Below are 18,268 nucleotides of genomic sequence, written 5' to 3'. Positions count from 1 at the left end.
CACAATTCCATTTCTCTATATATCCTTTCTTCTTAGAGAACTAAAAGAGTAAGAGTCTGGAGGTGACTCTGGGCATGTGTCCACAAAACATGGTGAAAGTTTCTGCAGTAGGAGGAAATAAACCAATTCTAGGATAGATCCATCTGACGGTGTTCTAGTGCCCTGGTGTTGAAATTCAGTCAACTGAGGTAAGCTTCATCACTTCACATGGTTTAATTTGAAAGCAAATAAATGCCCCTATTTTTGCTAAAGATAGTCTTACTTGCAAAAGAAAGGAAAACCTTAAAAGTAAATAACAGCCAGCCACAGCTGTTGAGTTTGAGAGCTGAGATTTAATCATTCTTCACCATCTGTATGACCCTAGGCAAGTTATTCTGAAATGTTATCATAGTGTTACTCGACTCCCATGGCAAAGAAGTAACCAACGAAGACCTTATGGAATTAGAGCAACAGATAACAGCAATTAGGGAAGAAAACAGGGACCTAGAAACTCTAGAACTGAAAAAATATTTTACAAAAGAGTTACTAGCTGATGATGCTCTTTATCTATTTTAAGCAGAAATGGCCAAGTTAGAGGATCCTGTTACAGAGAGGTTCACCAAAGTTTACCATACAATTTCTGAGGGCCTAATATGCGAAAGGCCATTTATGATGAGAAAAAGAAAAGCTGTGCACAAACCTTCCTCCATGCCTACTTCCAGAAACTGACTCCAGCAGCAGAATCAAACCCTAACACTCTAACAACAGTCCCATCCTCTCCAACAAGTCCATCATCTTCTGCACCGTGCAAAATTGTTTAAGGTTGTACTTGAAAACGTTTAAATATTTATATGCCCAGAAAGGTAAAAATAAACACTATGTTAAGGCAAACATCTAAGTTGCATTCAATAGGTAAATGTATCTGTTCCAGCTTACATACAAATTCAATTTAGGAACAAACCTACAGAGCCTATCTCATTCGTAACCCAGGGATTGCCTATACCTGAGTGTGACTAACTACAACAAAAGGAGTTTTACAGTTCCAACAGACTTTGGAGAATTAAAACCCCCCCCTCAAAAAAGAAGGCAAAATGTTGCAGACAGGAAATAGTACATTACAGGACACAGCTCTAAACAATGCATATACAAACATAAGCCCTGAATACTGATTTCACTAAAATTTGTAGTCATTGGTAAAATGGCAGCTGGAAGACTGAGGGAAGCTCAGAAAAAAGTAACTCTTTATCACAGTCAGAAATATACAAATAACATCTACAATAAAATAATCAAGTGAAGGCAAGGTAGGTACGTTTAGAAACATAAAGAAAACCATTAAAAAAAATCCAGTGTTTTTCAACAGGGCACTATTGAACACTAAACAGGATAATTCTTTGTTGTATGGGGCTATCTTTGAGCATGGGTCAGCAAACTGAAGTCTGTGGCCCAAATCTAGCTCATTGCCTGTTTTTGTAAATTGTTTTATCAGAACATAGCCATGCCCATTCACTTTACTCATTGACGTATTATCTATGGCTGTTTTGTACTATGATATTAGTGAGTACTTGTTACAGAGACCTTATAGCCCTCAAGACCTAAAGTATTTACTATCTGGCCCTTTACAAAAAATTTGCCAACTCTCGTTTACTGTATTGTATTGCATTTAGTATCTCTGATTCTTATCCACAAATGTCAGTATTCCTCCCTCAAAATAATTATGAAAACCAAAGCTCCACACCCCACATTTTACAACCCACCCTCCTCAACTCCCTACTAGTGATGAGAAGTAGAACTTCAGTTTGAGAAGCACTGAGCTATAAAGAATTTAAAACGATTCTCCCTGAGGAGAACTCAGCTATCAGGTAAGAACAGGGAGAGGGAGTACTAGAGGCTGCTTCCCCCTACCTCCAATAAGCCTTGAAACACTAATCTTCCAAAGTATTCACTTGTATTTCTTCAAGACAATTAAATTTTAAAGCAAAAGAAAAAATATAGAGGAATCAAATCTGGTTAATGATGTTGGTGACTAACATGAAATGTTTGTCTGACCAGGCTGTGGCTCAGCGGATAGAGCATCAACCTGGGATGCTGAGGACCCATATTCAAAACCCTGAGGTCACCGGCTTGAGTGCAGGGTCACTGGCTTGAGCAAGGGGTCAGTGGCTCAGCTGGAGCCCCCTGGTCAAAGCACATATGAGAATACAATCCATGACAAATATGGTGCCGCAGCCAAGAACTGATGCTTCTCATCTCTCTGCCTTCTTGTCTATCTGTTCCTGTCTGTCCCCCTCTTTCTCTCACTCAAAAAAAAGATGATTACATTCGCTAGATATAAATGATGACATCTGTTCTATTTGCTCTGAAGAATATTTTGATTATACACCTCCAAAGCTGCTAGGTACATTACCCCCAGATGAGAAGAATGTCACTATGCTAACTGAATGTGAGAATAATATTTCAAAGCCTTAGATCCCAAGAAAAGTCAGTCTAGTATACTCTATAAATGACCTTCAGTAAAGTTTGAAATGTTTAACACAAAATACAAATAAATAAAATGTTAATAAACACTACCAACTCTTATAAATAGAAATTAAGAGAAAAGCTTTTGAAGACCTATGTAGCAATAAAAAATTTTTATTTTGTTTCTTTTAAATTGATTGGAAGTTTAAAAGCAAAGATAACATTAATGTAGAAACACAAAAGATTGAATTAACAGTACAATCGACACTTCCTTTTAGAACTTCCAATTTAGTACCTTACATGAAAAATGATAGATATTGAAAAATAAAATATTGTATATCTGTAAATTTTACCCTTAAAAAAAAAAAACAAACACATCCAAAGATAGATAGTATCCTTATATTTCACTAATCTTTAAAGTGTTCTAATTACTAATTATTTTAATACAACTAAATTTTAAAATTGTCTGCAATTCCCATACACAGGAAGGCTTCAAATATATAATTTGTTAACAAGGATGTGAAGAATGAGAATCAAAAGTGTCTTAAAATGTGAAAATAAACATAATTCACTATATACACTAAAAGTCCAAGATATTACATATAATACTCATTTTAAAGAGTGTAAACATTTTTCAGGAGTAAGCAGTACACTGTGTTTTCCAAAAAAGGCATTTATTCTCTTGAACTTTATAAGGAAAAAATTACATTGGTAAAGCATATTTTGAAATGTATAGGATGAAAGAGCTAGTTAAGTAGTTAAAATAATCCTAAAACATCAAAATAAACATTTTAATATTTCAGTTTGGAAAACACAATCTCCAAAGGTTTATTTTACTAAAAACATTCAGCTATTGAACTGTAACTCATTAGAAACAGATTAAAACTGTGCTTTCTCTTCATCTAATATAGTTACAACTATAATATCTCTGCTAACCTAGCTTTCTCTTAAAAGAAATACAAGAAAACTTTTAGTGCTTTTATAAAATACTAATTATGTTCATAATCCTAAAATTTTAGTTTATATATAACTGAAAATACTTAATCTAGATACTTTAAAAATAAAGATTAAAAAATAGAGAAAAAATCATTTTAGGCATCAACTTTCTAATTTATTCAGAAGTAAAACTGGCACAAAAAACCCCCAAAATATTATTCCCCTTTCCATTCAAAAGATCCTGAAATTAAATTTGTCATTATTTTAGGTAATATTTGACATAAAGCCATAGCGCACACACACAAGTAATTTTAGAATAAAAACATTTTAAAGTTTAAAACCTTTGATTATCAACTTACCTTTTTTTGATACCAGACTATAGCATCAGTGACTTTGGACGCCATTTATTCCACAGAAATCACACATTCGTCATTTTAAGCTGTGCAAGAGAGAAAAACATACAAACAACTTTACTTCCACCTTCCAAAAGGAAACTGAGCAATATGCATATCTAGCACTCTGGTTACTTCTGAGCAAAGGGTGTAGGACTACACTTATATTACACCCTTCCTCATTACTATTTTAGCAACAGGTCCTCTTAAGTAAACAAAATCAGTGGCCATTAAATAAAAGGATATTTCTATGTGAATAATAACACTTAGATTTTCTAACAAGTTTCTTTCTAAATTAGCTTTTTAAAAAATTTTCAGAATTTCCTAGATTATACTGGAAATTTTTCACTTATAAATTCACATATAACAGGAATTTACCCAGTAACAGGAGTTTTACTGTAGTTTCTATCTAGAAACTAGTATCAATTACTGTTACTAAAGGAGGGATTGATAGAGATGCCAAAATTTATCATCATATCTAATTTTCCATGATAGTAAACACAAAATTGAACTAAAATTAAACTACTGGAGAAACCTAATTAACATATTAAATACTAAGCCAATATTAGTTAATTACATAGGATTAGTATGAAGGACTTCCCAAATATTACAGTTTGCTAATATTTAGAAACTTACCACAGATCATTTAATAATCTTTTTTTGTCTAAAACAGTTTTTAGAGAAAAATTAATTCCTAGAGAGAATTCCAGATTGATTCTGGAAAAGTAATACTTTTTCTAGTTATAAGACCACACTGGATGGAGGGCATCTCTGCTATGGTGCTAAGGATGAGCCTAAACAGATTCAAACACAGAACCTGTCCCAGAACTCATTATAAACCAGGATCATTCAAGGCCAACAGGATCTCAGAGAAATCCTGGAAGTAAAGCAACCTGCAGAACTGATCCTAGCACATGCAGATGTGCAACTGGAGAGATTGTACCGCTACACAATTTGCCCAGAGTCAAAATAACAGAAATTTATGTATCATTCTTGGGTGTATATCAGGATTCAAAATATACTACTTATTATCAGCAAGTTCAAATGTTCAGAACATCAACTTCTAAAACTTAAGGCAGTATGTACTTCATGACAGTATAATTTTTTAATTGATTTTTTTTTTTTTTTTTGTATTTTTCTGAAGCTGGAAATGGGGAGGCAGTCAGACAGACTCCCGCATGCGCCCGACCGGGATCCACCCAGCACGCCCACCAGGGGGCGATGCTCTGCCCATCCAGGGCGTCGCTCTGTTGTGACCAGAGCCATTCTAGCGCCTGAGGCAGAGGCCACAGAGCCATCCCCAGCACCCGGGCCATCTTTGCTCCAGTGGAGCCTCGGCTGCAGGAGGGGAAGAGAGAGACAGAGAGGAAGGAGAGGGGGAGGGGTGGAGAAGCAGATGGGCGCTTCTCCTGTGTGCCCTGGCCGGGAATCGAACCCGGGACTTCTGCACGCCAGGCCGACGCTCTACCACTGAGCCATCCGGCCAGGGCTTTATTGATTTTAAGGAAAGAGAAAGGAAGAGAGAGACAAGCACATTGATCTATTCCTGTATGCGCCCTGACCATAATCTGAACCAGAACCTCTGCACTTTGGCATGATGCTCTACCAACCAAGTCATCTGGCCAGGTCTTCCTGCCTGTATTTTTTGTTTTGTTATTCTTTTTTTTCTTAATTTTAATTTATTGTGTTAACATGGATTCAAGTATTTCATACCAGTACTTTTAATCATGTTATAGATCAGATTATTTTATTACTTTTCCCAAGACACTGATTTTATCTTTAATTCATCAAATTCAAGCAAACTATGTTTTGAAATTCCTGACAACTGCCCTGGTATTTCTTAGAAGAGGAGCAGAATCAAAAGAACTGGATTCAAATATTACCTTCCTCTATTTAACGTATAATATTGAAGGAGTCATTCAATCTCTTGGATGTCAGTTTCTACAGAAATAACTGTACCTACCCATCCCTTCACAAGAAAAAATATTTTGAGATGTTCTAAATTAAACTTACAACTGCTGGACAATGAAAGAAAGTGACAAAACAGTGGTATATCTGTTGGAATAAATTTCCAGATGGCTATGTCCACGATTATTCAAAGGAGAAAAGAGCCAGGCACCATAAACCCCACAGGCTTCCATTTCTTATTTTACACATGAACTTTCAAATCTGCTGCCCAGCTAATCCACAGGAGTGGACACTTATTTCCCCCTTGGGGACTCTAAAGCCCCTATCCTTGAACTAGCCCCAATTCATCTTCTCCCATCATCTTTGTCTAAAGTTAATGTAAATCCTCTCAAATGGCTTACATCCTTCTTCACCCTACTTGATGTATAAAAACTCTTGCAAAACTCTGGAACAATGGACAGGACATGTAGTCTTTCCTACCTAACCATGCTGGTGATGGTTTAGACTCCATGCCTCAAACCGCTCTTTTTCTTCTTCTTCTTTTTTTTTTTTGGCTACCAATGGCCTAATAAATAATAAACCCCTTTCATTTAAAAAAAAAAATCAGGCCCTGGCCGGTTGGCTCAGTGGTAGAGCGTCAGCCTGGTGTGCAGGAGTCCCGGATTCGATTCCCAGCCAGGGCACACAGGAGAAGTGCCCATCTGCTTCTCCACACCTCCCCCTCTCCTTTCTCTCTGTCTCTCTCTTCCCCTCCCACAGCCAAGGCTCCACTGGAGCAAAGTTGGCCCGGGCGCTGGGGATGGTTCCATGGCCTCTGCCTCAGGCGCTCGAGTGGCTCTGGTTGCAACAGAGTGACGCCCCAGATGGGCAGAGCATAGCCTCATGGCGGGCATGCCAGGTGGATCCCGGTCCGGCACATGTGGGAGTCTGTCTGACTGCCTCCCCGTTTCCAACTTCAGAAAAATACAAAAAAAAAAAAAAAATCAGCCATAGAAGTTAAATATTTTTTTTTAATTTTTTTTTTTTTAATTTTAGAGAGGAGAGAGAGACAGAGAGGGAGAAAGAGAGGAGAGACAGAGAGAGAAGGTGGGGAGGAGCTGGAAGCATCAACTCCCATATGTGCCTTGACCAGGCAAGCCCAGGGTTTCGAACCGGCGACCTCAGCATTTCCAGGTCGACGCTTTATCCACTGCGCCACCACAGGTCATGCAGTTAAATATTTTTGTTTAACCCCTTTACATGGGTTTTTTGACTGAAAAAATAATATATATTAAATGCCCACCACAGTCCAGTACATACAGGTGTTTAATTATACTTTTTTCAAAATTACACTTATTTTTATTATTTTTTTTAATTCTGTAATCCAGGAACTAGCAGGCATTTACAGTTACCTTTTGTAAACATGGCAAATAGCTTAGAGAAGCAATATAGCAATTAATTTCTGTTGACCTTTAAAATAAAACTAGCTACCTGACTATCAAAACGTCACAGTGTCAATTCTCAACTACAAAGGAAGAAAGATGGCTATGGAGTAGGCAGACGCTCCAATTTCTACCTCCCAGGACCAAATTGGATTACAATTTAAGAACAATCATCTTGAAAAACAACTTTGGACTAAACTAAGAAGAATCCATAACCAAGGAGCATTGGAGAAGCCACACCAAGACTGGCAGGAAGGACAGAGATGCAGAAAGGGCTGCCCCTCTCCCAGGAGCGAGCAGCGGCCTGGAGGGACTCACGGCAGGGTGCGTCACCCTGAGAGGTGTGGGTCCTCAGCCCCAGGACCAGAGCCCCAGCCTAGAGCCCCAGAGCCTAGAAGAGGGACCCAGGCAGCATTTGGCTGTGAAAAGAGCCGGGTTTCTGTCCACAAGAAAGAGACACACCTCTTGGCCGCAGACTATGTTTTAAATGGCCAGCGCAGAACACCTCGTTCACAGCCACTTACCCAGGACTCTGGCAGGAGAGAGCTGAGAGGACTGGAGCTACAGGAGGAGAGTGTAAAGTTGGAGGCCCGGGGAGAGACAATGTGGGGGACGGCCACCAGAACCCCTGTGCTGAGTCATTCTCCAGTTCTGCAGTCCCCATCTTTCTTGGGTGGAGCATCTCCTCTGAGTGGCATCACCTGGGGAAAAGCAGCTGCTCTGCGGGAGTCTCTCCTACCCCAGTCATGGCGATGGGTCATTCTGAGAGGCCAGGAAGGAGGGGGCAAGGCAGTGACTCAGTTTTCTGGTGTTGAGACTGGAGCTCCCCCCCCACCAGAGACTCAGCTGAAACTGTCCAGAGAGAAGGCAGACCACACACCTGAGTCTCAGAGGCCACACCCACTGGACTCCTGGGGCCACATCCTACTGAGGTTTGTGAAAAAAGTCTGGACAGACTGATACCTAGGGGTGGAGCCACACCCACTACCCTTCCTATTCTCTGAACTGCCACAGGCACTAGACTCTAGCAGAGGTTTTTTTCAGTGGCTGAGGCCAACAAGCGCCAGCAGACAGGCTGCAGGAGGCGGGACTCAGGGACACTTGGCCGTTTGAGCAGACTTTCCCCCAGGACCAGAGTGGGTAAAAGCCAGCCTAGAACTACAGCTTGGTATTTCCATGTACACCTGGGCCTAGCAGTGGCAGCCACAAACTCTTAATTGCTTGTAGCTCCAAGAAGGTTGCTGAGGATAAGTCACAGGCAGTGTCTCCCACCGATCTGTGCTGGGTTCCTGCTTGGGAGGCCCAGGGCTGGCACATCCAGGGGCCAGCTGCGGGAAGCATCGGTTCAGGACTAACCCTTGCCAGAGTAGTCTCCTAAGGAAAAGGTCCTCACACCTGGCCCAGCTGAGGCGAGTTCCACTCTCTGTGATCAGTACTGGCACAGCGGCTCATGTGCATTGGATAGGGCGGAGCTTCTCAGTCAGCTGGCCTGGGCGCTGGATATTCTGTCCTGTGCTGGGCTAGATTCCAGAGGGGGAAGGGAGAGAGGATTGGAGCACAGACATTTAAAGTGTGGGTCCCTGTGAGTCTACTGTTAGATCTGGTTAAAGGGCTTAGCCACCTTTGGGAGGAGCACAGTCAGCCCCAGGAGAGGACTCTCTCAGTCTTCCTCCCCGAGACCGGGGTCTCAACAGCTTAACGAACTTCTGCAAAAGAGACTGTCAGCCACAATTGGTCTAAACTTGCTGCTCACCTTGTTGGGGAGAAATAAAATTTGAGTATCCAGCAGTGGCTGAGGAATTAGGCTCTGGAGTGGGGGTCGCATTCCCTGTACTGAGCTCCTAACCAAGAGACTCCTGAAGTAGGGGGTCCCACAAATGTTGTATTCACAACCTCAGCTGCCCTAACCCACCAAGTGGGCAACCTGTAGAGGGTTGGTTGGGTGAGGCCAATCTGAGCCCACACTACAGTCTTACTACAGAAGACTCTGTGGGAAGACCAGGCAGCTGCAAGAGGAAGAGGAGAAGCTGAAAAGTGGAGACAAACCTTACAGAGCTTGGGGCTTTTACAAAGCTGTTGTCATCTCTAAGCAGGAGGAAGCTGATCCTTATACAAAGGATGGCCTCTCTCATAGTATCCAGACACAGAAAACATGGCCATAAAAAGCAAAAAGTGCAGTAGCTGCAAACTGGTAGCCTAGGGCGGGTTTAAAACAACAGCTGATGCCAACCCAAGAAGAACTAGAGCCAACACTACTGGTAGTGGGTGGCAGACAGTACCAACCCTAGATTGAAATACCTACACACTCAGCACACCCACAGGTGGAGTCTAGCAGGCACCAGACACTGTGGATAATAAATACGACCAACAGGACAGACATTACACAGTGTGTAATACACATAATCAAGATTGACCTTTAGAGTCAGCCAGCCAGAAGGGATAACCGTACCCACAAAAATACCAACTGCATCTAACACTCACATACAACAACAGGGAAAATAGTGCCCTCAAGAAGCATTCTTAGAATAAGAAAAACAGGTGGCCTGGAGAACAGTACCACCAAGCCCATTTTCTTCATAAAAACCACACAAAAATTTCAAAGTCAGACAGCGATACCTAATATACAGATAAATGGGCAGAGAAATGCGACCCAAGTGTATCAATTAGAGAAATCCCCAGAAAAAGAACTGAATGAGATGGAAGTAATCAAAAAACCAGATGCAGAGTTTAAAACAATGATTTTTAGGATGCTCAAGGATCTTATAGCAACAATGGTTGGACATAACAAGCACCTAAATAAGATAGCAAGTATCAAAAAGGACATTGAAATAATAAAAAAGAACCAGTTGGAAATGACAAATACAATATCAGAAATTAAGACTGCACTAGAAGGAATTAATAGGCTGGATGAAGCAGAGGATCGAATCAGCGATTCAGAGGACAAGATAAAGAAAAGCATGGAAGCAGAGCAGCAAAAAAAAAAAGACATGCAAAAACTCTGAGGAAACTCTAAGAGAGCTCTGTGACAACATGAAGAGAAATAACACCGCATCACAGGGGTTCCTGAAGGAGAAGAGAACAAACAAGGAATAGAGAACCTGTTTGAAGAAATCATAGCTGAAAATGTCCCTAAATAGATGGAAGGAAAAATTCACACAAGTTCAAGAAGCACAGAGAGTTCCATTAAAGAGGAAACCAAGGAGGCCTATAGCAAGACACATCATAATTAAAGTGTCAAAGTTAAGAGACAAAGAAAGTATACTAAAAGCTGTAAGAGAAAAGAAGTTAATTACCTACAGAGGAACCTCCATAAGAATGACATAGGACTTCTCAACAGAAACTTGAGGCCAGAAGGGATTGGCTGGAAATAGTCAAAGTGATGCAAAGCAAGAACATACAACCAAGACTTCTTTATCCAGTAAGGCTAACATTTAAAATTGAAGGAGAAATAAAAAGCTTCTCAGACTAAAAAAACAAAAAACGACTCAAAGAATTCATTACAACCAAACCAGTAATGCAAGAAATGTTAAGGGGCCTGGTATAAAAAGAGCAAAGGAAAAGAAAAATCGAGAAGAGGAGGACTGTAGATTTAAAAAATAAAATGGCAATAAACAATAAACAATACATATCAATAATAACCTTAAATGCTCCAATCAAAAGACATAGGGGAGCTGTGTAAATATAACAGGACCCGTACATATGCTGTCTACAAGAGACTCAATTCAAAACAAAAGATACACACAGACTAAAAGTGAAGGGATAGAAAAAGTATTTCACGCAAATGGAAATGAAAAAAAAAAGCTGGGGTAGTAATATATATATCTAACAAAATAGACTTTAAAACAAAGGCTATAGTAAGGAATAAAGAAGTTCACTACATAATGATAAAGGGAGCAACCCTACAGGAGGATATAACCATTGTAAATATCTATACGCCTAATATAGGAGCACCTAAATATATAAAGCATATTTTGATGGACATAATGAGATCAACAGAAATATCATAATAGTAGGAGATTTTAATACCCCACTAACATCAATGGATAGAACCTTCAGAGAGAAAATTAACAAAGAAACAGCTGCCTTAAATGACACACTAGATCAACTGGACTTAATAGACATCTTAAGAACCTTTCACCCCAAAGCAGCAGAATATGCATTCTTTTCAAGTGCTCATGGTACATTCTCTAGGATAGACCACATGTTAGGACACAAAACAAGTCTCAATAAATTTAAGAAAATTAAAATCAAATCAACCATCTTCTCTGATCACAATGGCATGAAACTAGAAAAAAAATGACAATAGAAAAACTGAAAAACAGTATGTAAATAATGATTGGGTTAACAACAAGAGCAAGGAAAAAAGAAAAAATTTCCTTGAAAAAAATGAAAATGAACATACAACTCAAAATTTATGGGACACAGAAAAGCAGTCCTGAGAGGCAAGTTCATAGCATGACAGGCATACCTAATAAAGCAAGAAAAATCTCAAACAACTTAACCCTGCATCTAAAAGAACTAGAAAAGGAACAACAAATACAGCCCAGAGGAAGTAGAAGGAAGAAAATAATAAAGTTCAGAGCGGAGCCTGATCAGGCAGTGGCGCAGTGGATAGAGTGTCAGACTGGGATGTGGAGGACCAAGGTTCAAGACCCCGAGGTCATCAGCTTGAGCGTGGGCTCATCTGGTTTGAGCAAGAGCTCAACAGCTTGGATCCAAGGTCGCTGGCTTGAGCAAGGGGTCATTGTCTGCTGTAGCCCCATGGTCATGGTACATGAGGAAGCAATCAATGAACAACTAAGGTGTCACAAAGAAAAACTAATGATTGATGCTTCTCATCTCTCTCCATTCCTGTCTGTCTGTCCCTATTTATACCTCTCTCTGACTCACTCTCTGTCTCTGGAAAAAAAAATCAGATCGGAAATAAATGATATAGAGGCAAAAACAAAAAACAATACAGAAGATCAATGAAACCAAGAGCTAGTTCTCTGAAAAGGTAAATAAGATTAATGAACCTTTAACCAGACTCATCAAGAAAGAAAGAGAGAAGACGCAAATAAATAAAATTAGAAATGAAAGTGGAGAAATAACAACAGACACCACAGCAATACAAAGGATTGTAAGAAAATACTATGAAGATCTGTATTTGGAAAACCTATGTGAAATGGATAAATTCCTAGAAACATATATTCTTCCAAAAATCAATCTGGAAGAATCAGGAAACCTAAACAAACCGATTACAACAAATGAAATTGAAACAGTTATCAAAAAACTCCCAGCAGGCCCTGGCAGGTTGGCTCAGTGGTAGAGCGTCGGCCTGGCGTGCGGGGGACCCGGGTTCGATTCCCGGCCAGGGCACATAGGAGAAGCGCCCATCTGCTTCTCCACCTCCACCCCCTCCTTCCTCTCTGTCTCTCTCTTCCCCTCCCGCAGCCAAGGCTCCATTGCAGCAAAGATGGCTCGGGGCGCTAGAGATGGCTCCTTGGCCTCTGCCCCAGGCGCTGGATTGAGTCTGGTCGCAACAGAGCGACGCCCCGGAGGGGCAGAGCATCGCCCCCTGGTGGGCAGAGCATCGCCCCTGGTGGGCGTGCCGGGTGGATCCCGGTCGGGCGCATGCGGGAGTCTGTCTGTCTCTCCCCGTTTCCAGCTTCAGAAAAAAAACAAAAAAACAAAAAAAAACTCCCAGCAAACAAAAGTCCTGGACCAAATGCCTTCACAAGCGAATTTTTTTTTTTTGTATTTTTCTGAAGCTGGAAACGGGGAGAGACAGACAGACTCCCGCATGCGCCCGACCGGGATCCACCCGGCACGCCCACCAGGGGCGATGCTCTGCCCACCAGGGGGCGACGCTCTGCCCCTCCGGGGTGTCGCTCTGTTGCGACCAGAGCCATTCCAGTGCCTGGGGCAGAGGCGGAGGAGCCATCCCCAGCGCCCGGGCCATCTTTGCTGCAATGGAGCCTTGGCTGCAGGAGGGGAAGAGAGAGACAGAGAGGAAGGAGGGTGGGGTGGAGAAGCAGATGGGCGCTTCTCCAATGTGCCCTGGCCGGGAATCGAACCCAGGACTTCTGCACACCAGGCCGACGCTCTACCGCTGAGCCAACCGGCCAGGGCCTCACAAGCGAATTTTACCAAATATTTAAAGAAGAATGAACACCTATCCTTTTCAAGCTACTTCAAAAAATTCAAGAGAAGGGAAGACTTCCAAGCTCCTTTTATGAGGCAAACATTATCTTCATTCCAAAACCAGGTGAAGACACTACAAAGAAAGAAAACTATAGGCCAGTATCCCTGATGCTAAAATTCTCAACAAAATATTAGCAAACTGGATCTAGCAATACATGAAAAATATCATACATCATGATCAAATGGGATTTATTCCAGGGAGGCAAGGCCTGTACAATATTTTCAAATCAATAACTGTGATTCATCACATAAAAAAAAGGAAAGATAAAAATCACATGATAATATCAATAGATGCAGAAAAAGCATTTGATAAAATCCAGTTTGATTTATGATCAAAACTCTTAGCAAAGTGGGGATACTGGGAACATACCTCAACATGACAAAGGCCATCTATGACAAACTCATAGCCAACATCATATTCAATGGGCAAAAATGAAAAGCACTCCCCTTAAGATCAGGAACAAGGCAGGGGTGCCCCCTTTCACCACTCTTACTCAACATAGTTTTGGAAGTCTTAGCCACAGCAATCAGACAAGAAATAAAAAGCATCCAAATTGGAAAAAAAAGAAGTAAAACTATCATTATTTGCTGATGACATGATAGTAAACCCTAAAGGTTCATTCAAAAAAACAGTTGACCTGATAAATGAATTCAGCAAGGTGGCAGGATATAAAATTAATATTCAGAAACCAGTGGCATTTTTATACACCAATAAGCTGTCTGAAAGAGAAATTAAGGAAACAATCCCCTTCACTATTGCAACAAAAAAATAAAGTGCCTAGGAGTAAATTTAACCAAGAAGGTAAAGGATTTGTATTTGGAAAATTATAAAACATTGATAAAAGAAATCAAGGAAGATACAAACAAGTGAAAGCATATACTACTGTGTTCATGGATAGGAAGAATGAACATCATTAAAATGTCTATATTACCCAAAGCAATCTATAAATTGAATGCAATTCCTATTAAAGTACCAGTGGCATACTTCAAAGATATAGAACAAATATTCCAAAATTTTATATGGAACCAAAAATGAACACGAATCACTTCAGCAATCTTGAAAAGGAAGAATGAAGTGGGAGGTATCCACTTCCTGATATCAAGTTATTCTACAAGGCCATTGTACTCAAAACAGCCTGGTACTGGCGTAAGAACAGGCATACAGATCAATGGAACAGAACTGTGAACCCAGTAATAAACCCACGCCTTTACGGTCAACTGATATTTGACAAAGGAGATAAGAGCATACAATGGAGTAAAAACAGTCTCTTTAATAAATGGTGTTGGGGCCTGACCTGTGGTGGCGCAGTGGATAAAGCGTCAACCTGGAAATGCTGAGGTCGCCAGTTCGAAACCCTGGGCTTTCCTGGTCAAGGCACATATGGGAGTTGATGCTTCCAGCTCCTCCCCCCTGTCTCTCTCTCCTCTCTCTCTCTCTGCCTCTCTCTCTCTCCTCTCTAAAATGAATAAATAAAAATTTAAAAAAATTTAAAAAAAATGGTGTTGGGAAAACTGGACAAGTACATGCAAAAAAATGAAACTAGACCACCAACTTACACCATACACCAGAATAAACTCAAGATGGATAAAGGACTTAAACGTGAAACCATAAACATCTTGGAAGGAAAATAGGAAGTAAACTCTCCAATATCTCTCAAAGCAATATTTTTTGTTGATTTATATCCACGGGCAAGTGAAATAAAGGACAGGATGAACAAATGGGACTATATCAAATTAAAAAGCTTTTGCACAGCTAAAGACATTGTGAACAAAATAAAAGGACAACCCACACAATGGGAGAACATATTTGTCAATACATCTGATAAACGGTTAATAACCAAAATTTATAAAGAACTTCTAAAACTCAACACCAGGATGGTGAACAATCCAATTAAAAAATAGGCAAAAGAAGTGAACAGACATTTCTCCAAAAAGGACATAGAGATGGCATGTAGGCATATGAGAAAATGTTCAACATCACTAATCATTAGAGAAATGCAAATTAAAACCACAATGAGATATCACCTCACACCAGTCAGAATGGGCCTCATCAACAAAACAACACAGAGTAAATGCTGGCTAGGATGTGGAGAAAAGGAAACCCTCCTGCACTGCTGGTGGGAGTGCAGACTGGTGCAGCCATTGTAGAGAACTGTTTGGAGTTTCTCAAAATACTAAAAATGGAACTGCCTTTTGACCTAGCTATTCCATTTTTAGGAATATATCCTAAGAATACCAAATCACTGATTCAAAAGAAGAAATGCACCCCCATGTTTACTGCATCATTGTTTAGAATAGCTAAGATCTGGAAACAGCCGAAGTGTTCGTCAGTGGATGAGTGTATTAAAAAAGCTTTGGTACATATAGACAATGGAATACTATGTGGTTGTGAAAAAGAAGGAAATCTTACCTGTTGTGACAGCATAGATTGACCTGGAGATCATTATGCTAAGTGAAATAAGCCAGGCAAGAAAGAAAAATATCATATGATTTCACATATATGTGGAATATAATGAACAATGCGAACTGAGGAACGAAATAGAGCCAGAGGTGGGGTCACAGGGAGCAGAGGGACAGCATTCAAAGGGAAGGGGGATGACGGGATGGGTTCAGAGAAAGTAAAGGGATTAGTGAAACTATATACATAACAGGACAGCAAATCCTAAAGGGAAGGGGGAGGGAGTTATGGGGACGGGGGAAGGGGGGGGTGGGGGAGGGTATAAAAAGGGACACAGGGGTGGGGGGTGAGGGAGTTATATTCAGTGGGACACTTGAATCCATGCAAACACAATAAATTAAAAATTAAAATTCTTTTTAGAATTTCTCAACTACATACACATGGATTTAGATATTTCAAAGGTCAGTCACCTCCACTAAAGTTTCTCAGTCAAGTATAGCTATCTCCATTTCTCTCCCAAGGGTATTTTTTGGGAATCTTTCTTTACTGACTTAAATAAATCTCCTGTTGTGTTTTTCTTTCCTGGAAGCTTCTAAGGGTTATTCATTTAGCTTTAGCCATATTTCATCCTAGAGGTTTTCTCCATTGAGTCTATTAGTGGGCTATTGAGAACAATATTACACCTCCATTATATGGGGTGGACAAAAGTAGTTTTAGCATCGTACATATGGAAAAATACAAATTAATAAATACAAGAATAAACTCTTTATTTTTTGCATTCACAACTGTAAACCTACTTTTGTCCACACCTATATTTGTTTGTCAAGATAATCATGTATGTTTCCCAATTGATTATAACTCTCCCTCTTTTTCCACCCCTAGCCCCTTCCCTGCCAAATGCAACTACAAACCATGATATAAAGAGTATTAGAATATCAAATTTTCACTTTACTCCCTTCACTTTACCCAATTTTTCCAGATTACTTACTAAGATAAAGGTCCTCTCTCTTAATCCCTCAAAAGCATAAATAATATGTATTTCATATATAAAATGTGAAAGATATTTTATTAACCCAATCTATTATAAAATATTAATATACAGAAGTGAGCAAAAGTAGGTTTACAGCTGTTCATATAAAAAGTAATACAATAAATAATAAATAATAATAGAAGAATAAACTCTGAACTTTTGCCCCAATCTGTATTTGGGGAATACCTAAATGGTCACGTATAAAGAGTAATAATTTTTTAAAAGCTTCAGTGAAAGTGAGAAAATGTTTGCTTCAAATAAAATTATCTTAAAGATAAATTTTTGTATACTTTGGTTTACAACAAGCTACATTTAGAAAGAATTCAAAAATCAACTATAACAGTACATTAGTTATGTAAAATACTTTAAAATTTCAATTATTTATTTGAATTTATAAAAAATCAGTCAATTTTGTTTTTTAAAAACAGAAAAACACCCTTCTTTAGTAATGGTGGTGTCTGCTCTGCTAACTCATTTAATAGTTTCTCCATTGTGTCAACAATATTTCTGTGACACCAAGTGTCTCATACCTTTTTCTTTTCTTTTCTTTGTATTTTCCAAAGTTAGAAGCAGTCAGGCAGTCAGACTCCCACATGCGCCCGACCAGGACCAGGATCCACCCAGCATTCCCACCTGGGGGCCATGCTCTGCCCATCTGGGGTGTTGCTCCATTGCTGCAGGAGCCATTCTAGTAGTGCCTGAGGCAGAGGCCATGGAGCCATACTCAGCACCCAGGCCAACTTTGCTCCAATGGAGCCTTGGCTGCAGGAGGGGAAGAGAGAAACAGAGAGATAGGAGAGAGGGAAGGGTGAAGAAACAGATGAGCACTTCTCCTGTGTGCCCTGGCACAGAATCAAACTAGGGACTTCCACACACTGGGCAACGCTCTACTGCTGAACCAACCAGCCAGTGCGGGCTCATACCTATTTTTTTTTTTTTGGTGGCAGAGACAGAGAGAGTCAGAGAGAGAGACAGATAGAGACAGACAGGAATGTAGAGAGATGATTAGCATCAATTATTAGTTTTTCCTTGCGACACCTTAGTTGTTCATTGATTGTTTTCTCATATGTACCTTAATGGGGGGGGGGCTAGAGTAGACCGAGTGACCCCTTGCTCGAGCCAGCGACCTTGGGTCCAAGCTGATGAGCCTGGCTCAAACCAAATGAGCCCGCGCTCAAGCTGGTGACCTCAGGGTCTCACACCTGGGTCCTCCACATCCGAGTCTGACGCTCTATCCACTGCGCCACCGCCTGGTCAGGCTCATACCTATTTTTAAACAGGATTTACAGGATGCTGAGATAAATTTCTGAATCAAATATTGGACAAAGTACATTCAAAGATACAAATTATTTGAGTATAAAAAACAAAAATAAATCAACAAATGATTTTCTGAATAAAAATTACCTCTGAAGCCTTTTAACTTCTTTGATCCTGACAGTCTAAGCTACAGGTTTATATGCTATTATGTTAGTTCATAGTATATAACTTTCAGTGCTAAATTATAACATTATTCACCAAAAAAAGTAGCATAGATAGCTTACTGGGTAACTTGAACAGATATTTC

General features: G+C 40.1%; 1 protein-coding gene across 2 annotated transcripts in view; it reads right to left on the bottom strand.

The window, feature by feature from the left end:
* PHTF2 (putative homeodomain transcription factor 2) overlaps nucleotides 1–18,268 on the bottom strand; it is a 179,897-nt gene that overhangs the window by 129,802 nt on the left and 31,827 nt on the right. For both annotated transcript variants that reach the window (XM_066354457.1, XM_066354458.1), the window contains exon 2: nucleotides 3,732–3,811. In XM_066354457.1, coding sequence (XP_066210554.1) covers nucleotides 3,732–3,776 — 45 coding nt within the window. In that variant the 5' untranslated portion in view covers nucleotides 3,777–3,811. The remainder of the gene's footprint in view (nucleotides 1–3,731; nucleotides 3,812–18,268) is intronic.

This window comes from Saccopteryx leptura, chromosome 12 (assembly GCF_036850995.1).
Source record: "Saccopteryx leptura isolate mSacLep1 chromosome 12, mSacLep1_pri_phased_curated, whole genome shotgun sequence".
Lineage (NCBI taxonomy): Eukaryota > Metazoa > Chordata > Mammalia > Chiroptera > Emballonuridae > Saccopteryx > Saccopteryx leptura.
Note: the sequence above shows the minus strand (reverse complement) of the source record. Positions and strands in the feature narration are given on the sequence as shown.